Here is a 14,076-nt window from a genome sequence, read left to right on the forward strand (position 1 = left end):
AATGCTGGCAGAATACCCTTATTTTTCCTACGTAATGCAATAGTTGAGCATGTTATCGTTGAAAAAGCTTCCTTCCCTCCTCCAAGGGATATTTTAAACAAGTGCACAAAGTTAATCTCATCAATAAGCAGTAAGGATGCTTCTTTTTTAAATTTAACAGCAAAAATTAAAATAAAGGAATAGATATATAGCAACCATTAAAATAGCAACCCAGTGCCAGGATGTTTGTTATCAGCAACAACTGCACTGTGAATGACCACTGTTAAGTCAGTTTCTGCTTTTAATTTCCTTCTGACCCATTTACATTTCTCCTTTCCCTCAAATATGTACTGTATATAAAGCTGAAACTCTCCATAACACTCCATGCATCTGATTAAGGGAGCAATCCTATGGCTGCCAGCTAGACGGACATAGGATATCTGGTTTCCTGGGAACTGATCTTGGAGTCCATGCTCGGAGGTCTGTTCTTGGAGAACCAACCTTCCCCCCTTCCGCTCTGCCTCGCAGGCAGCGTGGAACAGCTCCGGGTTCGGAAGAGTGTAAAGCCGCCAAAATAGGGCATTCCGGGGCGTGGAGGGTGGAAATGCCGGTACAACACACCGTATGTCATCCGGCAGCCTCCTCCCCTGCTTTGCCCTCCCGCATCCAGACAGCCAAAATCAGCTGTCTAGCCAAAAATGCAGGGCAGGAGAAGCGTAGAGGGAACAATCGCCTCCGTGCTTCTCCTGCCCTGCAATAGATAGGCGGTCGCTTCCGAGTTCGGAGGAGGCCGGCTGTCTGCACAAGATTGCACCCTAAGTGGGTTATAGTCCACTAAAGCTTATACCAGAATGAATGCACTTGTCTTTAAGATGCCACAAGACTTTGTTTTTATTAGTTAACAAATGACACTAATTTCACCAATACTGTAAAGCAAGTAAAGTTGCTCATGACATACAGCAAAATACTGCAAAGATCCTTCATTAAAGCCTGTTTTATAACAAAATTCCTTTTTAAAGTTGTCCTTGCTGCAGATTTGCAGAAAAAATGTGCAAAGAACAGATTTTGTATGGATTTTCTTAATTTTATCCCTGTTTAGTAACACACACTATAGTAATAGAACTGATATGGCAGAGGTCTGAAAGCCAGTATATACATATTGGATGTTTATTCATAGTTCAGCTGAAGATTGTATTATACCCATCTTTTCAGCTGAGATTGGCTCCCAAAGCAGCTTAAAATTAAAATCCATGCAACAGCACAATATATTAATGGTTAAGTGGAAGTGTTCATGTCACTCTCTTCTTGTCCCTGACAGCTGATACCCTGTTCCAGGCCCTTCTTCTAGGAGAAGGTGTAGATGAACTCAGAGGCTGGCTGATGTCAAGATGCCAATCTACAGAGGTAGCCCTTTTGCTAATCTGCAAATTTCACCAAATAGGAGAGCAGAGGACACTGGATTCCAGGGTTGTATTTTTGCTTTCAGATAAAGAGCAAGCCAGGAAGACCAACCACCAAGACAACCACAATAGTCAGTACCACTCATTCACTCGCATTAGCAACAGGTTCAACAGGTTTACCCAAGTAGTGTATAAAGGTGAAACTCTGAAGGGGTTTTTAATTAGTTGGGTGCTGTTTATTTCTTTTATTGTCTTTTGAATTTCTTTTTCTGTTTTGTTTTAATTAAGATTTTGTTTCTAATCTATATTGCTAGCTGCTTTGAGCACCAATTTTTGTGTGGAAAGGAGAGATATAAATCAAATGAATAAGTATGATTAGGGATATGTGTAGAGGGCTTTTAGGTTCTGTTCCTGGGAAATGAGGTTTTAGCGAGAAAGAAACGGATTCCAAGAGCAATCCAGCAATCTATTGGCAAGTTGGGAGAAAAGGGCAGAAGAGGAAAGAGTATGACTTAGCACATTACAACAGCAGATATTGGAAGGAGTCCAAATCTTTGTCCAGCAGGAAGAAAGCACAGGACACAAGAAGTTAATGGGTTTTTCCTCAAAGTTTTACTACATAAAGTAGCTGTTACTGGTCAGTATTCAATAAGTCAGCACTCAATCCAGGGTCCAGCTGCACACCACAGCAATCTCAGTCTTTGTTGAACTCTGTCAGCACCCACCGCCTATTCTCAATTATGGCTTGCAGCCGGGCATACTCCTTCACTAATTCCTCAAACTCAGGACCCAGCATCTCATAGTTGGAAAGGATCTGGCGTGAAGTGGCTAGGTCTTGCTCTTCTTGGCTCAGTGTTGCCTTCAAATTGTCCCTAGAAAATGAAATGAATGAATGAACATGTTGCAGGGCAAGCTTTTGCAAACAGAGCTAAGCACGCGACACCTTTTTCTGTTCACAGCTATGCATTCAGCTTCTTTCCACTGCCCATTCCTATCTATCCTGGATGATTTTCTCAAACTGCAAAGAGGGCACATAGCCACTTAATTTGTTTGTTTGTTTTTTACACACAAACTTTTAACTCGAAGAGTTCTAGAATCACATTGAGCAAGCACTAGAAAAACATGTAATTTCTTCCCTTTGACCAGGTGCAGGGAACCTCAGGCCCAGGGGCCAAATTCAACCCTCCTGGGGTCCCAATATAGCCCTCCAAGGTTCCCCAAATGGCCACATCCCTTCCCCTGGCCCCACTCCTTTAATCATGAGGTGGTTTCTGGCTTTTGTGCAGTTTTCCCCCCATTCTAAAAAGTTGAAGTGCCTCTCCTAAAGCTTAGTTACTGGCACGAAGAGATTAAAGCTAAAATATGCTGGTATTTTAAAATATTTTTGTGTCCACTCCCTTTTCCTTTGGGCCTTCAGCCCCACCCGCCACTTGAACACAGCCCCCAAGAGCTTCTCTGAAATTGAATTAGGGCCTTGGACTGAAAGAAGTTTCTCACCACTGCCTGAGACTGATCACAATCTCTATAACTAGCTGGAAGGAGCCTCTTCAAAACTACCTTCATGTAACACATCCGAGCCTCAAGAACAAAGATATAATTCTATACATGGGGCTACAGAGAGACCACAAAAGCAAGTCTGGTTTAGAAGTGAGGTGTTTGTGGCCCACAATTCAGTACAAGGCCTCCATTTTCTTTTAACTTGATCCAAGCACTACCCTCCAGTGAGGATGTAAGTCATCAGGAAGCTCACTGCAAGCTGACTCTTCCTGACTTAGGGTACCTCAGAGATTACTTTTTTAAAAAAGCAGTTCCCTGCCAACAAAATACCAATCGCTGGTAATCACCTTCCAGCTGCTATCTGTATCCACACCTGCCACAATAGCAGGACCCACGGGATCCCAGTCTCACAGTACAGCTCTATCACCACAAACAAAGACGACCCACCCCCACGCTGCTAACACACACAAATGCCAGCTTACCTCATCATCCGATGGACGTCCACTTTCTCAGGTGTGTAGGTTTCCAAAAGGATGCTAAGTTCCTCAAGCCTATGGCAGATAGAATTACTTGGAGGAACAAGAGTTGACAGACACCAGACTCCTGTTCCTACCAGACTTAGAACATATAGCTTCTGGTCTGCCCTGCCCGTCACTCACAGATGATGGTTCAACTCAGGCACTTGAAACTCTAGAAGGTTCTACACAAAGCTTTAAAATGTCTTCTGGATTCTAGCTTGCACTCTTGTCTCTTGAGCTACAGAAAACCTCTGACCTCCTTGCTTAGGCACAAATACCATGGCGTATTCACTAGAATTATATGGAATGAGGTCTGGAAATTCTTTCTTTTCAAACCTTGACTCAAGAGTCACCCTGACCTGCATCTACCAAGTTCAGCTTCCCCCCAAGCATGCCATGAGCAGAGGCAAATAGGACAAGACCTTACCGTATCTTGAGGAACATGGCGCTGCATTTCAGCTCCAGGTACTGGGTGTTGAGCTGGTCAAGTTCAGACTGGGCACCAAGGCGATACTCGCGGGCCAAGCGTTTCAGTATGGCTAAGCAGCGTAACAGGACCTACAGATGTGGGGAAGTGAAATGAGAAGAACAAAGCACAGAAGGAAAAATATGCCCAAGGGAGCAGATGCACAAGATAACCCACACTTCGTGATTGTAGAGAAAAGTGTAAACATGTGGAAAGGAAAGGCTTATTTGTTGGGGGTGGAGCTGGAAAGAGCCCTCCAGTGGTTTTGGGGCTGCTTCCAGTATCTCATGGCAGGGGTTATGCTGGGGGATGAGAAAAGAGATATTCTCAAGAGGCAGGTAGGGATCAAGCTGTTTAGGGCTTTCAAAAGGTTAAAATAAGAACTCTGTTGTGCTCCACACACTACAACAAACCACAGCAGATGCCGTAGCATGGCCTCAATATGAGGTTTTTTGTATGATTCCCTGCCCCCATCCCCCACCCCCGGCCTCATATTCCCAGTAGCTGAGTCTCCCTCCACACACCCTTCATTATTATACACATGCATATACACACACAACCATTGCCCTGATCTTGTTTTTAAAAAGTTATTTGAACTTTGGAAGTCAAAGAGAATACATACAGACATAGTTATGTGCACAATTCTGGACAGACTTCAGATTCCCTTAGCGAAGAATACACAGTCCATTGCCAAGGTTTTCTGTGCCATCCCTTACCTGGGGATAGGCAGCTTTTTGCTGCTCCAACAATCCCACAAGCTCTTGGTGCCAAACCTGGGCCTCCTTCAGGCGCTGTTTCTCTACTGCCAAACTTTCTGCCAGCATCCCAAACATTCCTGCCCGTGCAGTCTCACCAGCACCATCTGCAAAAGGAGATGTCAGGGAACACAAGTGGGATGGTGCTGTTGCACTCACATCTTGCTTTTGTGCTTCCCATCAGTTGGCCATTGTGGGAACAGGATGCTGGACTAGATAGGTGTTTGGTCTGATCCAGCACCGCTCCTCTTATATTCTTAAATATCAAGCCCCAAGCCTAATGGCTACACATTGTACCCTTACCTCCCCTCAACTGTCATACTCCTTCTTGTAATTGCAGGGGCTCCCCCGACCAAGGGTTGGAAGTGCATCTTACCACTCTCGGGACGGTAGTAACTGAGCACAGCCAAGCATTTGGACTTAAGACGTTTCTCCAATTCTAAGGGGAGGTGCTTTCGCATTTGTTCCAGCTCCTGTAGCAAAGTACAGAAGCAAAGGCTACATCAGACTATAAATGCACTTAATTGTCATTCCTTCCCTCCAAGAAACATTGGGGATTTTAGCATATTTTCACTGAACACACTGGATTGCTACTCTAAATACCACAACCCATGCTAGGATCATGATGTTTCTGACTGAAGCTAGTTCTAGAAACCAGTAGTTATGTGGCAGAGGGAAGGGAGATGTAACCCATACTAAAGGGGAACGTAAAGTAATCATCTCTCATAACATAAAGCCATGGAACCCATGCTAGCCCATAAAAATTCTAAAATCCATGGTCAGGTAAATACCTTTATTACAGCCAACCAAATATGCATGAAATTGTGAGCAACTTTTCGAGAGCTCCAGTTCTCTTCATCAAGCAAGATATTACAAAAAGCGGGGGGAATAGAAGAGGAGAAAAATAAAATGCTGACTCAATGCTGAAATCATGACATCTGTATTGTCCAGGTCTTAAGATGGAGTGGAGGAAGAGGCACAGACTTAAATGGATTAGGCTGTACTAGGTGTATGCCCCAATTTGGCGATTTTGAAATCTGCCCAGTTTACCTCAGACCAATTTGAAGTCTGCCCAAATTGACTCAGAGCCAAATCTTGATTTAGAAATCCAAAACTCCAAATCTTCCATCAACTATCATCGGAAGTCAACAAACAGCTATCATTTTTTTTGCTGTTTGACAGGATTGGAAGAAATTAACGGGCGTAGTAGTCCTTTGTGAGATGACAGCACACAAACAAATGTGGGGTGGGGCGTGGGAGTTGCACCAGACAGCTTGAAATTTTGATTTTTTTTTAAAAAAACTGCCAATAGCATTTTTATTTCTTGGCAAAATTGGACAGAAGTTTCAAACTTAGTTACCTCTTTTTGAGGAGAGTGAAATTGCCATGTTTCAGATGAAAAGGTTCAGGGGGTTTTGCACAAGACCAGTATTTACATTTTGGGGATTTCCAAAAAGGATGCTTTTATCCCCCTATTTTCTTCCTGAGCAATTTGAATGAAAATGGTATACATTATAGAGAGTGTCCCTAGGCAGGAAACATGCAAAGTTCAGAAAAATTGGTGCAAGGGCTAGGGAGTTGCGATGAATGAAAAACATTAAGACTTCTTTGTTTTCTTCTCAACTGGCACCAAAGTCACAGAAAGTGTAATAGGAATGGAATGGATAATGGATGCGGAAAAGCAGAAGAAAATTGAACAGCCAGCATTCTTAGGAAACCACCCAATGTTACATCCTCCCAGGTCTCACAGACTCCACCAAAACTCTTTTAACATTCCTGCTTCTGGGAGAGAGAAACAACACTGAAACAGTGCTGCAAAATATTACTACAACATCCCTGTCTTAAAGCATTGGGATTGGAAAGCCCCCATAAAACCATCTATTGTGATTAGAAGCTAAAGCTGTCAGTCACAAAACTGAAAATCAAACTATTATATTTCTTGTAAAGACCTACCCTCTGAGGCAGTAAGGTCCTATGAGCTCTGAAGCTAATCTAATCCAACCCTTGTCCTAGGGCAGAATCTGTCACATATTAGCCGTACCCCTATAAATGAATCCCCCTTCATGGATCACTGCCTTGTTGTGGCGAAGGGGCTTGCGTAACTCAGTGAAGCCATAAGCTATGCCGTGCAGGGCCACCCAAGACGGACAGGTCATGGCAGAGAGTTCGGACAAAATGTGGTCCACTGGAGAAGGAAATGGCAACCCACTCCAGTATTCTTGCCAAGAAAACCCCATGGAATGTATCACAAGGCTAAAAGAGATGACGCCGGAAGATGAGCCCCTCAGGTCGGAAGGTGTCCAATATACTACTGGGGAAGAGCAGAGGGTATTTCCAAGTAGCGCCAGAAAGAGTGAAGCAGCTGGGCCAAAGCCGAAAGGACACTCAGCTGTGGATGTGTCTGGTGGTGAAAAGAAAGTCCGATGCTGTAAAGAACAATATTGTTTAGGAACCTGGAATGTAAGATCAAGGAATCAAGGTAAGCTGGAGGTGGTCAAACATGAGATGGCAAGACTGAACATCGACATCTTGGAAATCAGTGAACTAAAATGGACAAGCATGGGTGAATTTAATTCAGGTGACCATCATATCTACTACTGTGGGCAAGAATCCCTTAGAAGAAATGGAGTAGCACTCATAGTCAACAAAAGGGTGGGAAAAGCAGTACTAGGGTACAATCTTAAAAACGATAGAATGATCTCAGTACGAATCCAAGGCAAACCATTCAGCATCACAGTAATTCAAGTCTATGCCCCAATCACTGAGGCCAAAGAAGCTGAGGTTGATCGGTTCTATGAAGACCTACAACACCTTATAGACCTAACACCAACAAAAGATGTCCTCTTCATCATAGGGGATTGGAATGCTAAAGTAGGAAGTCAAGAAATCACCGGGATAACAGGCAAGCATGGCCTTGGTGTACAAAATGAAGTAGGACAAAGGCTAATAGAGCATTGCCTAGAGAACACGCTGATCATAGCAGACACTCTTTTCCAACAGCACAAGAGGTGACTGTACACATGGACATCACCAGATGGTCAATATCGAAATCAGATTGATTATGTCCTTTGCAGCCAAAGATGGAGAAGCTCCATACAGTCAGTAAAAACAAGACCTGGAGCTGACTGTGGCTCAGATCATGAGCTTCTTATCACAAAATTTCGGCTTAAATTGAAGAACGTAGGGAAAACCACTAAACCATTCAGGTATGACCTGAATCATATTCCTTATGAATATACAGTGGAGGTGAGGAATAGATTTAAGAGATTAGACCTGATAGACAGAGTGCCTGAGGAACTATGGACGGAGGTCCGTAACATTGTTCAGGAGGCAGCAACTCAATCCCTCCCAAAGAAAAAGAAATGCAAGAAAGCAAAGTGGCTGTCTGATGAGGCTTTACAAGTAGCTGAGGAAAGAAGGGAAGCAAAAAGCAAGGGAGAAAGGGGAAGATATATCCAACTGAATGCAGAGTTCCAGAGAATAGCAAGCAGAGACAAGAAGGCCTTCTTAAATGAACAATGCAAAGAAATCAAGGAAAACAACAGAATGGGAAAGACTAGAGATCTCTTCAAGAAAATCAGAGATCTCAAGGGAACATTTTGTGCAAAGACGGGCATGATAAAGGACAAAGAAGGCAGGGACCTAACAGAAGCAGATGAGATTCAGAAGAGGTGGAAAGAATACACAGAAGAACTATACAGGAAAGATCTTAATGTCCCTGATCGCCATGATAGTGCGGTCACTGAACTTAAGCCGGACATCCTAGAGAGTGAAGTCAAGTGGGCCTTAGGAAGCATTACTAACAACAAAGCCAGCGGAGATGACAGCATTCCAGCTGAGCTATTTAAGATCCTAAAAGATGATGCTGTTAAAGTGCTGCACTCAATATGCCAACAAATTTGGAACACTCAACAGTGGCCATAAGACTGGAAAAGGGCAGTTTACATTCCAATTCCAAAGAAGGGCAATGCCAAAGAGTGTTCAAACTACCGTACAATTGCCTTCATTTCACATGCCAGCAAGGTTATCCTCAAAATCCTACAAGCTAGGCTTCAGCAGCATGTGAACTGAGAACTACCGGAAGTACAAGCTGGGTTCCGAAGAGGCAGAGGAACTAGAGATCAAATCGCCAACATTCGCTGGATCTTGGAGAAAGCAAGAGAATTCCAGAAAAACGTCTATTTCTGCTTCATTGACTACGCTAAAGCCTTTGATGGTGTGGATCACAACAAACTCTGGCAAATTCTTAAAGTGATGGGAGTACCAGACCACTTTACCTGTCTCCTGAGAAACCTGTACGAGGGTCAAGAAGCAACAGTAAGAACCGGACACGGAACAACCGATTGGTTCAAAATTGGGAAAGGAGTACGACAAGGCTGTATACTGTCGCCCTGCTTATTTAACTTATATGCAGAGTACATCATGAGAAACGCCGGGTTGGATGAATCACAGGTCAGAATTAAGATTACCGGGAGAATTATCAACAACCTCAGATACGCAGATGATACCACCCTAATAGCAGAAAGAGAAGAGGATCTAAAGAGCCTCTTGTTGAAGGTGAAAGTGGAGAGTGCAAAAGCTGGTTTGAAACTCAACTTTAAAAAAACGAAGATCATGGCATCTGGCCCCATCACTTCCTGGCATATAGAAATGGAAGCAATGGAAGCAGTGACAGATTTTATTTCCTTGGGCTCCAAGATCACCGCAGACGGTGACTGCAGCCATGAAATTAAAAGACACTTGCTCCTTGGGAGGAAAGCTATGGCAAACCTAGACAGCATAGTAAGAAGCAGAGACATCACCTTGCCGACAAAGGTCCATCTAATCAAAGCTATGGTTCTCCCAGTAGCAACATATGGCTGTGAGAGCTGGACTATAAGGAAGGCTGAGCGCTGAAGAATCGATGCTTTCGAACTGTGGTGCTGGAGAAGACTCTTACGAGTCCCCTAGGACCTCCTTGGACTGCAAGGAGGTCCAATCAGTCAATCCTAAAGAACTCAACCCTGAGTGCTCATTGGAAGGACAGATACTGAAGCTCAAATATTTTGGCCACCCAATGCGAAGAGAAAAGTCACTGGAAAAGACCCTGATGCTGAGTAAGACTGAAGGCAAAAGGAGAAGGGGATGGCAGAGGATGAGATGGCTAGATAGCATCACCGATGCAATGAATATGAACCTGAGCATACGCCGGGAGAGAGCGCAGGACAGGAAGGCCTGGCGTGCTATGGTCCATGGGGTCACAAAGAGTTGGACACAACTGAACGACAACATAGATGAATCCACATCATGCATATTACCGTATCCAAAACAGGAGTGGGTAATACAACACCATAGATACTAACAGCAAAATAAAAGTTTAGTAATATAACCTAAAGAGAAAGGATTATGTATGTACACTTGGGTTTCACAACAACCCTATTTATGGGATATATATCCATCTTACTTGGTTAGGGGGGAGAAGCTCCAGTACGTGAGAGGATTCCAAACCCAAGAGAGATGGCGGTGTGCCTTGCAGGGAAGGATCAAGATAAAGGATTCGTTTCAGCTCAGCTACCAAAAGCTGCTGCTCCAGGACCTTCAAGAACTGAGGGCAAGACACATCAAGAAAGACCCAAACTTCCACCTTAACCCCCTAATCAATCCCACTAGACCTTCCCTTCCACACAAGTCCCAGTCCTTTTCTCTGAGCCTATACAGCCCTATATACCCTCTTGAACATCACTCTACTTCAGTTTCCATGCTCCCTGACAAGTTTATTTCCCAGAGTTCATTTATCATCCTGTATTTCTTTCCCTAACCAAAATCCAATTTGTTGTTTCTGAACCTCGTTAGAGCTCTCTGAGATCCCACTTCAAAGCTCTCTCCATGCACAGCATCATTTTTACAGTGCTCATGCCAAACCCCTTAGCCAGTCTCTTTCAAGGTTTCTATCCCCTTCCAAACTCTTATGGACAGCCCCTGCTCATCCTTCATTTCCCCACAGACATTCAGTTTCTCTTCAAGCATTACTTTTTTGTCCTGTGGGACAGGGCCAGTTCCCAATTCCCTTAGTGCCTCCTGCAGAAGCCGGTGTATCGCCTCCCACTTTAGCCAATTTGCTCTGCATAGCTGTAATTCTTTCCTTGCCTACAAGGAAAGAAAGTGAGAAAAGAGGTAAACAGTAGTATAGGCATCTGCATGATAAATACACTGTTGTTAAAATTACCCACTGCTATGCATATTCTACACTAGGTAACAGGGGGCAGGCAGGGAGGACCAATTCTGCCACAGGGAAAGAATTTTGCAACCTGAATTTGCATATATATATATATATATATATATCTTGCACAATTTATTCTATTTCTCCTAGCTATAAGTAAGGGCAAATAGATATGTAGCATGCTGGGCCATTGGAATTCTTGCCAATTTCCCCATTCTGGCTTCTGAAATTTCAAAACACAACACCCACCATTTTCAAGACTCATCTTTGCAGCCATTAGATGCAGTAATTTGCTTCTTCCCCCCACCCTCAAATCCCCCCTAAAATAACAGTGCAAGGTTGTATTCTCAGGATTATGGCTTTTATGTCCAAGGATACCACATCCATGCTGGCACAAGTATAGCCATGAACTGCAGAGTAGCCTGGATAATAGTCCTTATCTTACCTCCTCCATTTGTTGTGCCAAGTTGACACTGAGCCCGCTGGAGTCCATATGTTTAGTCAGACCCCTAAGAAGGTTAGCCAAGCCAGGGCAGGCAGCCAGATCCTCATCAGTGAGTGAGCAGGGGGGCAGGCAGCTCCCACAACCTGTAGGGTCAGAAAGTGAACAAGGACAGTAAAGTTCCTCCCTCTGGACACCTTCACTTTGCCTTAGGTAACCACAGTGATGCTACCTTGTTGCAGCAGCTCAGCACCGACAGCCCCCATGGCAGATGCCATTAGCCCTTTACCAAGGAAAACCACCTAGAAAAGAGGAGTTGACAGCAGTGAGCAGGAGAAATGCTATGACAGACAAATTCCGCAAGGTGGGGAATTGCTACAGTTCAGATAAAGCTCATACCATGTTGTACAAGTAGCTGGGAAAACAGCTACATGCAAATCTGGGACAACATCTGGCTACTGGCATACCAGCGTATGCTATCGGTTAAGAGTTCAACTCATGCCAACATTAGGGGAAGTCTGCTAGAGGGTCAAACCCAGTGTCCCACATCCATACGAACTTATGGGGCACTGATGCCAAGGTTTCTGCAGAGGACCATATAAGGTAAAGGGCTAAGCTTCCTGTGCAGAAACACGCAAGCCACACCAAGTTGCAGGAGATGCACTCACACTAGTTGCCAACATACCACTTACACCAAACTGAGGAAGATCTCTTTGTTCCTTCCTTACGGAAGGCCACATTAACCTGCAAGAAGCTTTCCTAACATAGAATCATAGAATAGTAGGGTTGGAAGGGGCCTACACAACCACTGAGTCCGACCCCCTGCTAAATGCAGGAATCTGGGTCAAAGCATCCCCAACAGGTGGCTGTCCAGCCTCATCTTGAATGCCTGCAGCATGGGAGAGCCCACTACCTCCCTAGGTAATGGGTTCCATTGCCGTACTGCTCTAAACATCAGGAAGTTTCTCCTGATATTCAGCTGGAATCTGGCTTCCTGTCACTCGAGCCCATTATTCCATGTCCTGCACTCTGGGATGATGGAGAAGAGATCCTGGCCCTCCTCTCTGTGACAACCTTCCAAGTACTTGAGGAGCGCTATCATATCTCCCCTCAGTCTTCTCTTCTCAAGGCTAAGCATGCCCAGTTCTTTCAGTCTCCCTTCATAGGGCTGTTTCCAGTCCTCTGATCATCTTTGTTGCCCTCCTCTGAACCCTCTCCAGTTTGTCTGCATCCTTCTTAAAATGTGGTGCCCAGAACTGGATACAGTACTCCAGGTGAGGCCTAACCAGTGCTGAGTAGAGGGGAACTAGTACTTCCCGGGATTTGGAAGCTATGCTTCTATGAATGCAGCCCAAAAGAGCATTTGCCTTCTTGGCAGCCACATCACGTTGTTGGCTCATATTCAGCTTGTGAACTACAACAATTCCAAGATACATAAAATAAGTCTTCTTTATAGCAACCCCAGTCAAATAGGCTCATCTGTCTTCAGCTTGCCAGTGCCACAGCAGCCATGAAAACAATGTCATCTTTCCCCTATCATCATGATGACAGCTTGAGAGAGACATCACTGTACGCCAGTCTTCCCCAACCTGGTGATCTCCCGATGTGTTTGACTACAACTCCCAGCATCCCCCAGGTAGCAGGGCTGAGGGGATGCTGGGAGTTGTAGTCAAGCATCTGGAGGGCACCAGGGAGGGGAAGGCTGCTGTATGCTATTTGCAGCCAGTCACACCAGCCTGAGTGCAGCGGGCCACACATCACGCTGAACAACCCACCTGAGCATCCCTTGTACGCACCCGCAATCTCAGCACCGCCACCTCAACATTACACCCCGGCCCCTGCATTTTTAAGCATTTTCGCAAGCGGGTCTGCCACTTCCCATGAGGGAGAAGCAGCTCTGCAAAGCTTTAAGAAAGTTTCAGGGCCGGGCAGAAATTCAACAGGTGCACTTTCCCTTAAAATGAAGGGTGTGGTGATAGAGGACGCGTCACCAGTTCGGTCTCTGCCTGGCGCCCAAGTTAAAAAGCAACGGTGCCTCCCCAGGAAAGGAGAGAGCAAGATGGAGGTCCTACCTACACGCACACCAGCCTAGGAATCCCCCACTGCCTTCTGAAAAAGGAAAGGTCAGTATGACTCTACAACAACCCAGGGACCTCACAGCCCCCGACTACGCAGGTGGGGCAGCCGCGAGGGGCAACTACCCGCCCTGAGGTCAGTCCGCCCTGAGGTGAGGCGCGCAAGTGACGTCACGAGGCGCAGCGGCACTTTTCCCGCCCTTTTTTCTTTCTCCCCCCCCCCGGAGATTCGATCTGCGCGCGCTCAGAGGTCCAACCGTCTCCCCGCGCGCCCTGCCAACCCCAGGAGGAAAAGCGCTTGTGGGCGGGGAGGAAGGTAGAACCACCCACTTGGGGGCGGGGCGGGGCGGGGCGGCGGGACAGTGACGGGAAGCCAATGAGAAGCCGCGAGGAGAAAACCAAGGCGGGGGCTTAGATTTCGTGGCGAGGGGAAGGAGGGGCCGGCAGGAGGGGCGGGACTTCATCCGCTGCTTGGCATCCTGACTGGTCGGGGTAGAGCAAAGGGCTGGGCGTGCCTGATCTCGGAAGCTAAGCAGGGTCAGCCCTGGTTAGGACTTGGATGGGAGGCCGCCAGGGAATCAGGCTTCTTGCATTGAGCAGGGGGCTGGACTTGATGGCCTTGTAGGGCCCTTCCAACCCTATGATTCTATGATCTATGAACCAGCATGGTATAGTGGTTAGATTCTATGAAATACAATAGGACGGCGCTCTCTTTTAACTATTTCCCAGCTGCTGCATTAGCGGA

General features: G+C 45.6%; 1 protein-coding gene across 5 annotated transcripts; it reads right to left on the bottom strand.

Annotated features, from left to right (window-relative positions):
• Positions 1-853: 853 nt before the first annotated feature.
• On the bottom strand, positions 854-13,485 carry HAUS4 (HAUS augmin like complex subunit 4). 5 transcript variants are annotated; one of them, XM_084806468.1, is made up of 10 exons: positions 13,333-13,485; positions 11,489-11,558; positions 11,260-11,402; positions 10,625-10,741; positions 10,059-10,199; positions 4,992-5,088; positions 4,577-4,722; positions 3,822-3,952; positions 3,359-3,427; positions 854-2,251 (listed from the first exon to the last, which is right to left on the bottom strand). In XM_084806468.1, the coding sequence occupies exons 2-10, from the start codon at positions 11,532-11,534 to the stop codon at positions 2,074-2,076; spliced, it is 1,068 nt and encodes a 355-aa protein (XP_084662594.1). In that variant the 5' UTR covers positions 11,535-11,558; positions 13,333-13,485; the 3' UTR covers positions 854-2,073. The 5 variants fall into 5 exon arrangements, with proteins under 5 accessions (XP_084662594.1, XP_084662593.1, XP_084662592.1 ...); XM_084806467.1 differs by having other exon boundaries at positions 13,329-13,485; XM_084806466.1 differs by having other exon boundaries at positions 13,053-13,485.
• Between the last annotated feature and the right edge of the window lie 591 nt (positions 13,486-14,076).

The sequence above is a fragment of the Heloderma suspectum genome, chromosome 6, assembly GCF_057233095.1.
Source record: "Heloderma suspectum isolate Gila_16-S chromosome 6, 16-S_ref, whole genome shotgun sequence".
Taxonomy (NCBI): Eukaryota; Metazoa; Chordata; class Lepidosauria; order Squamata; family Helodermatidae; genus Heloderma; species Heloderma suspectum.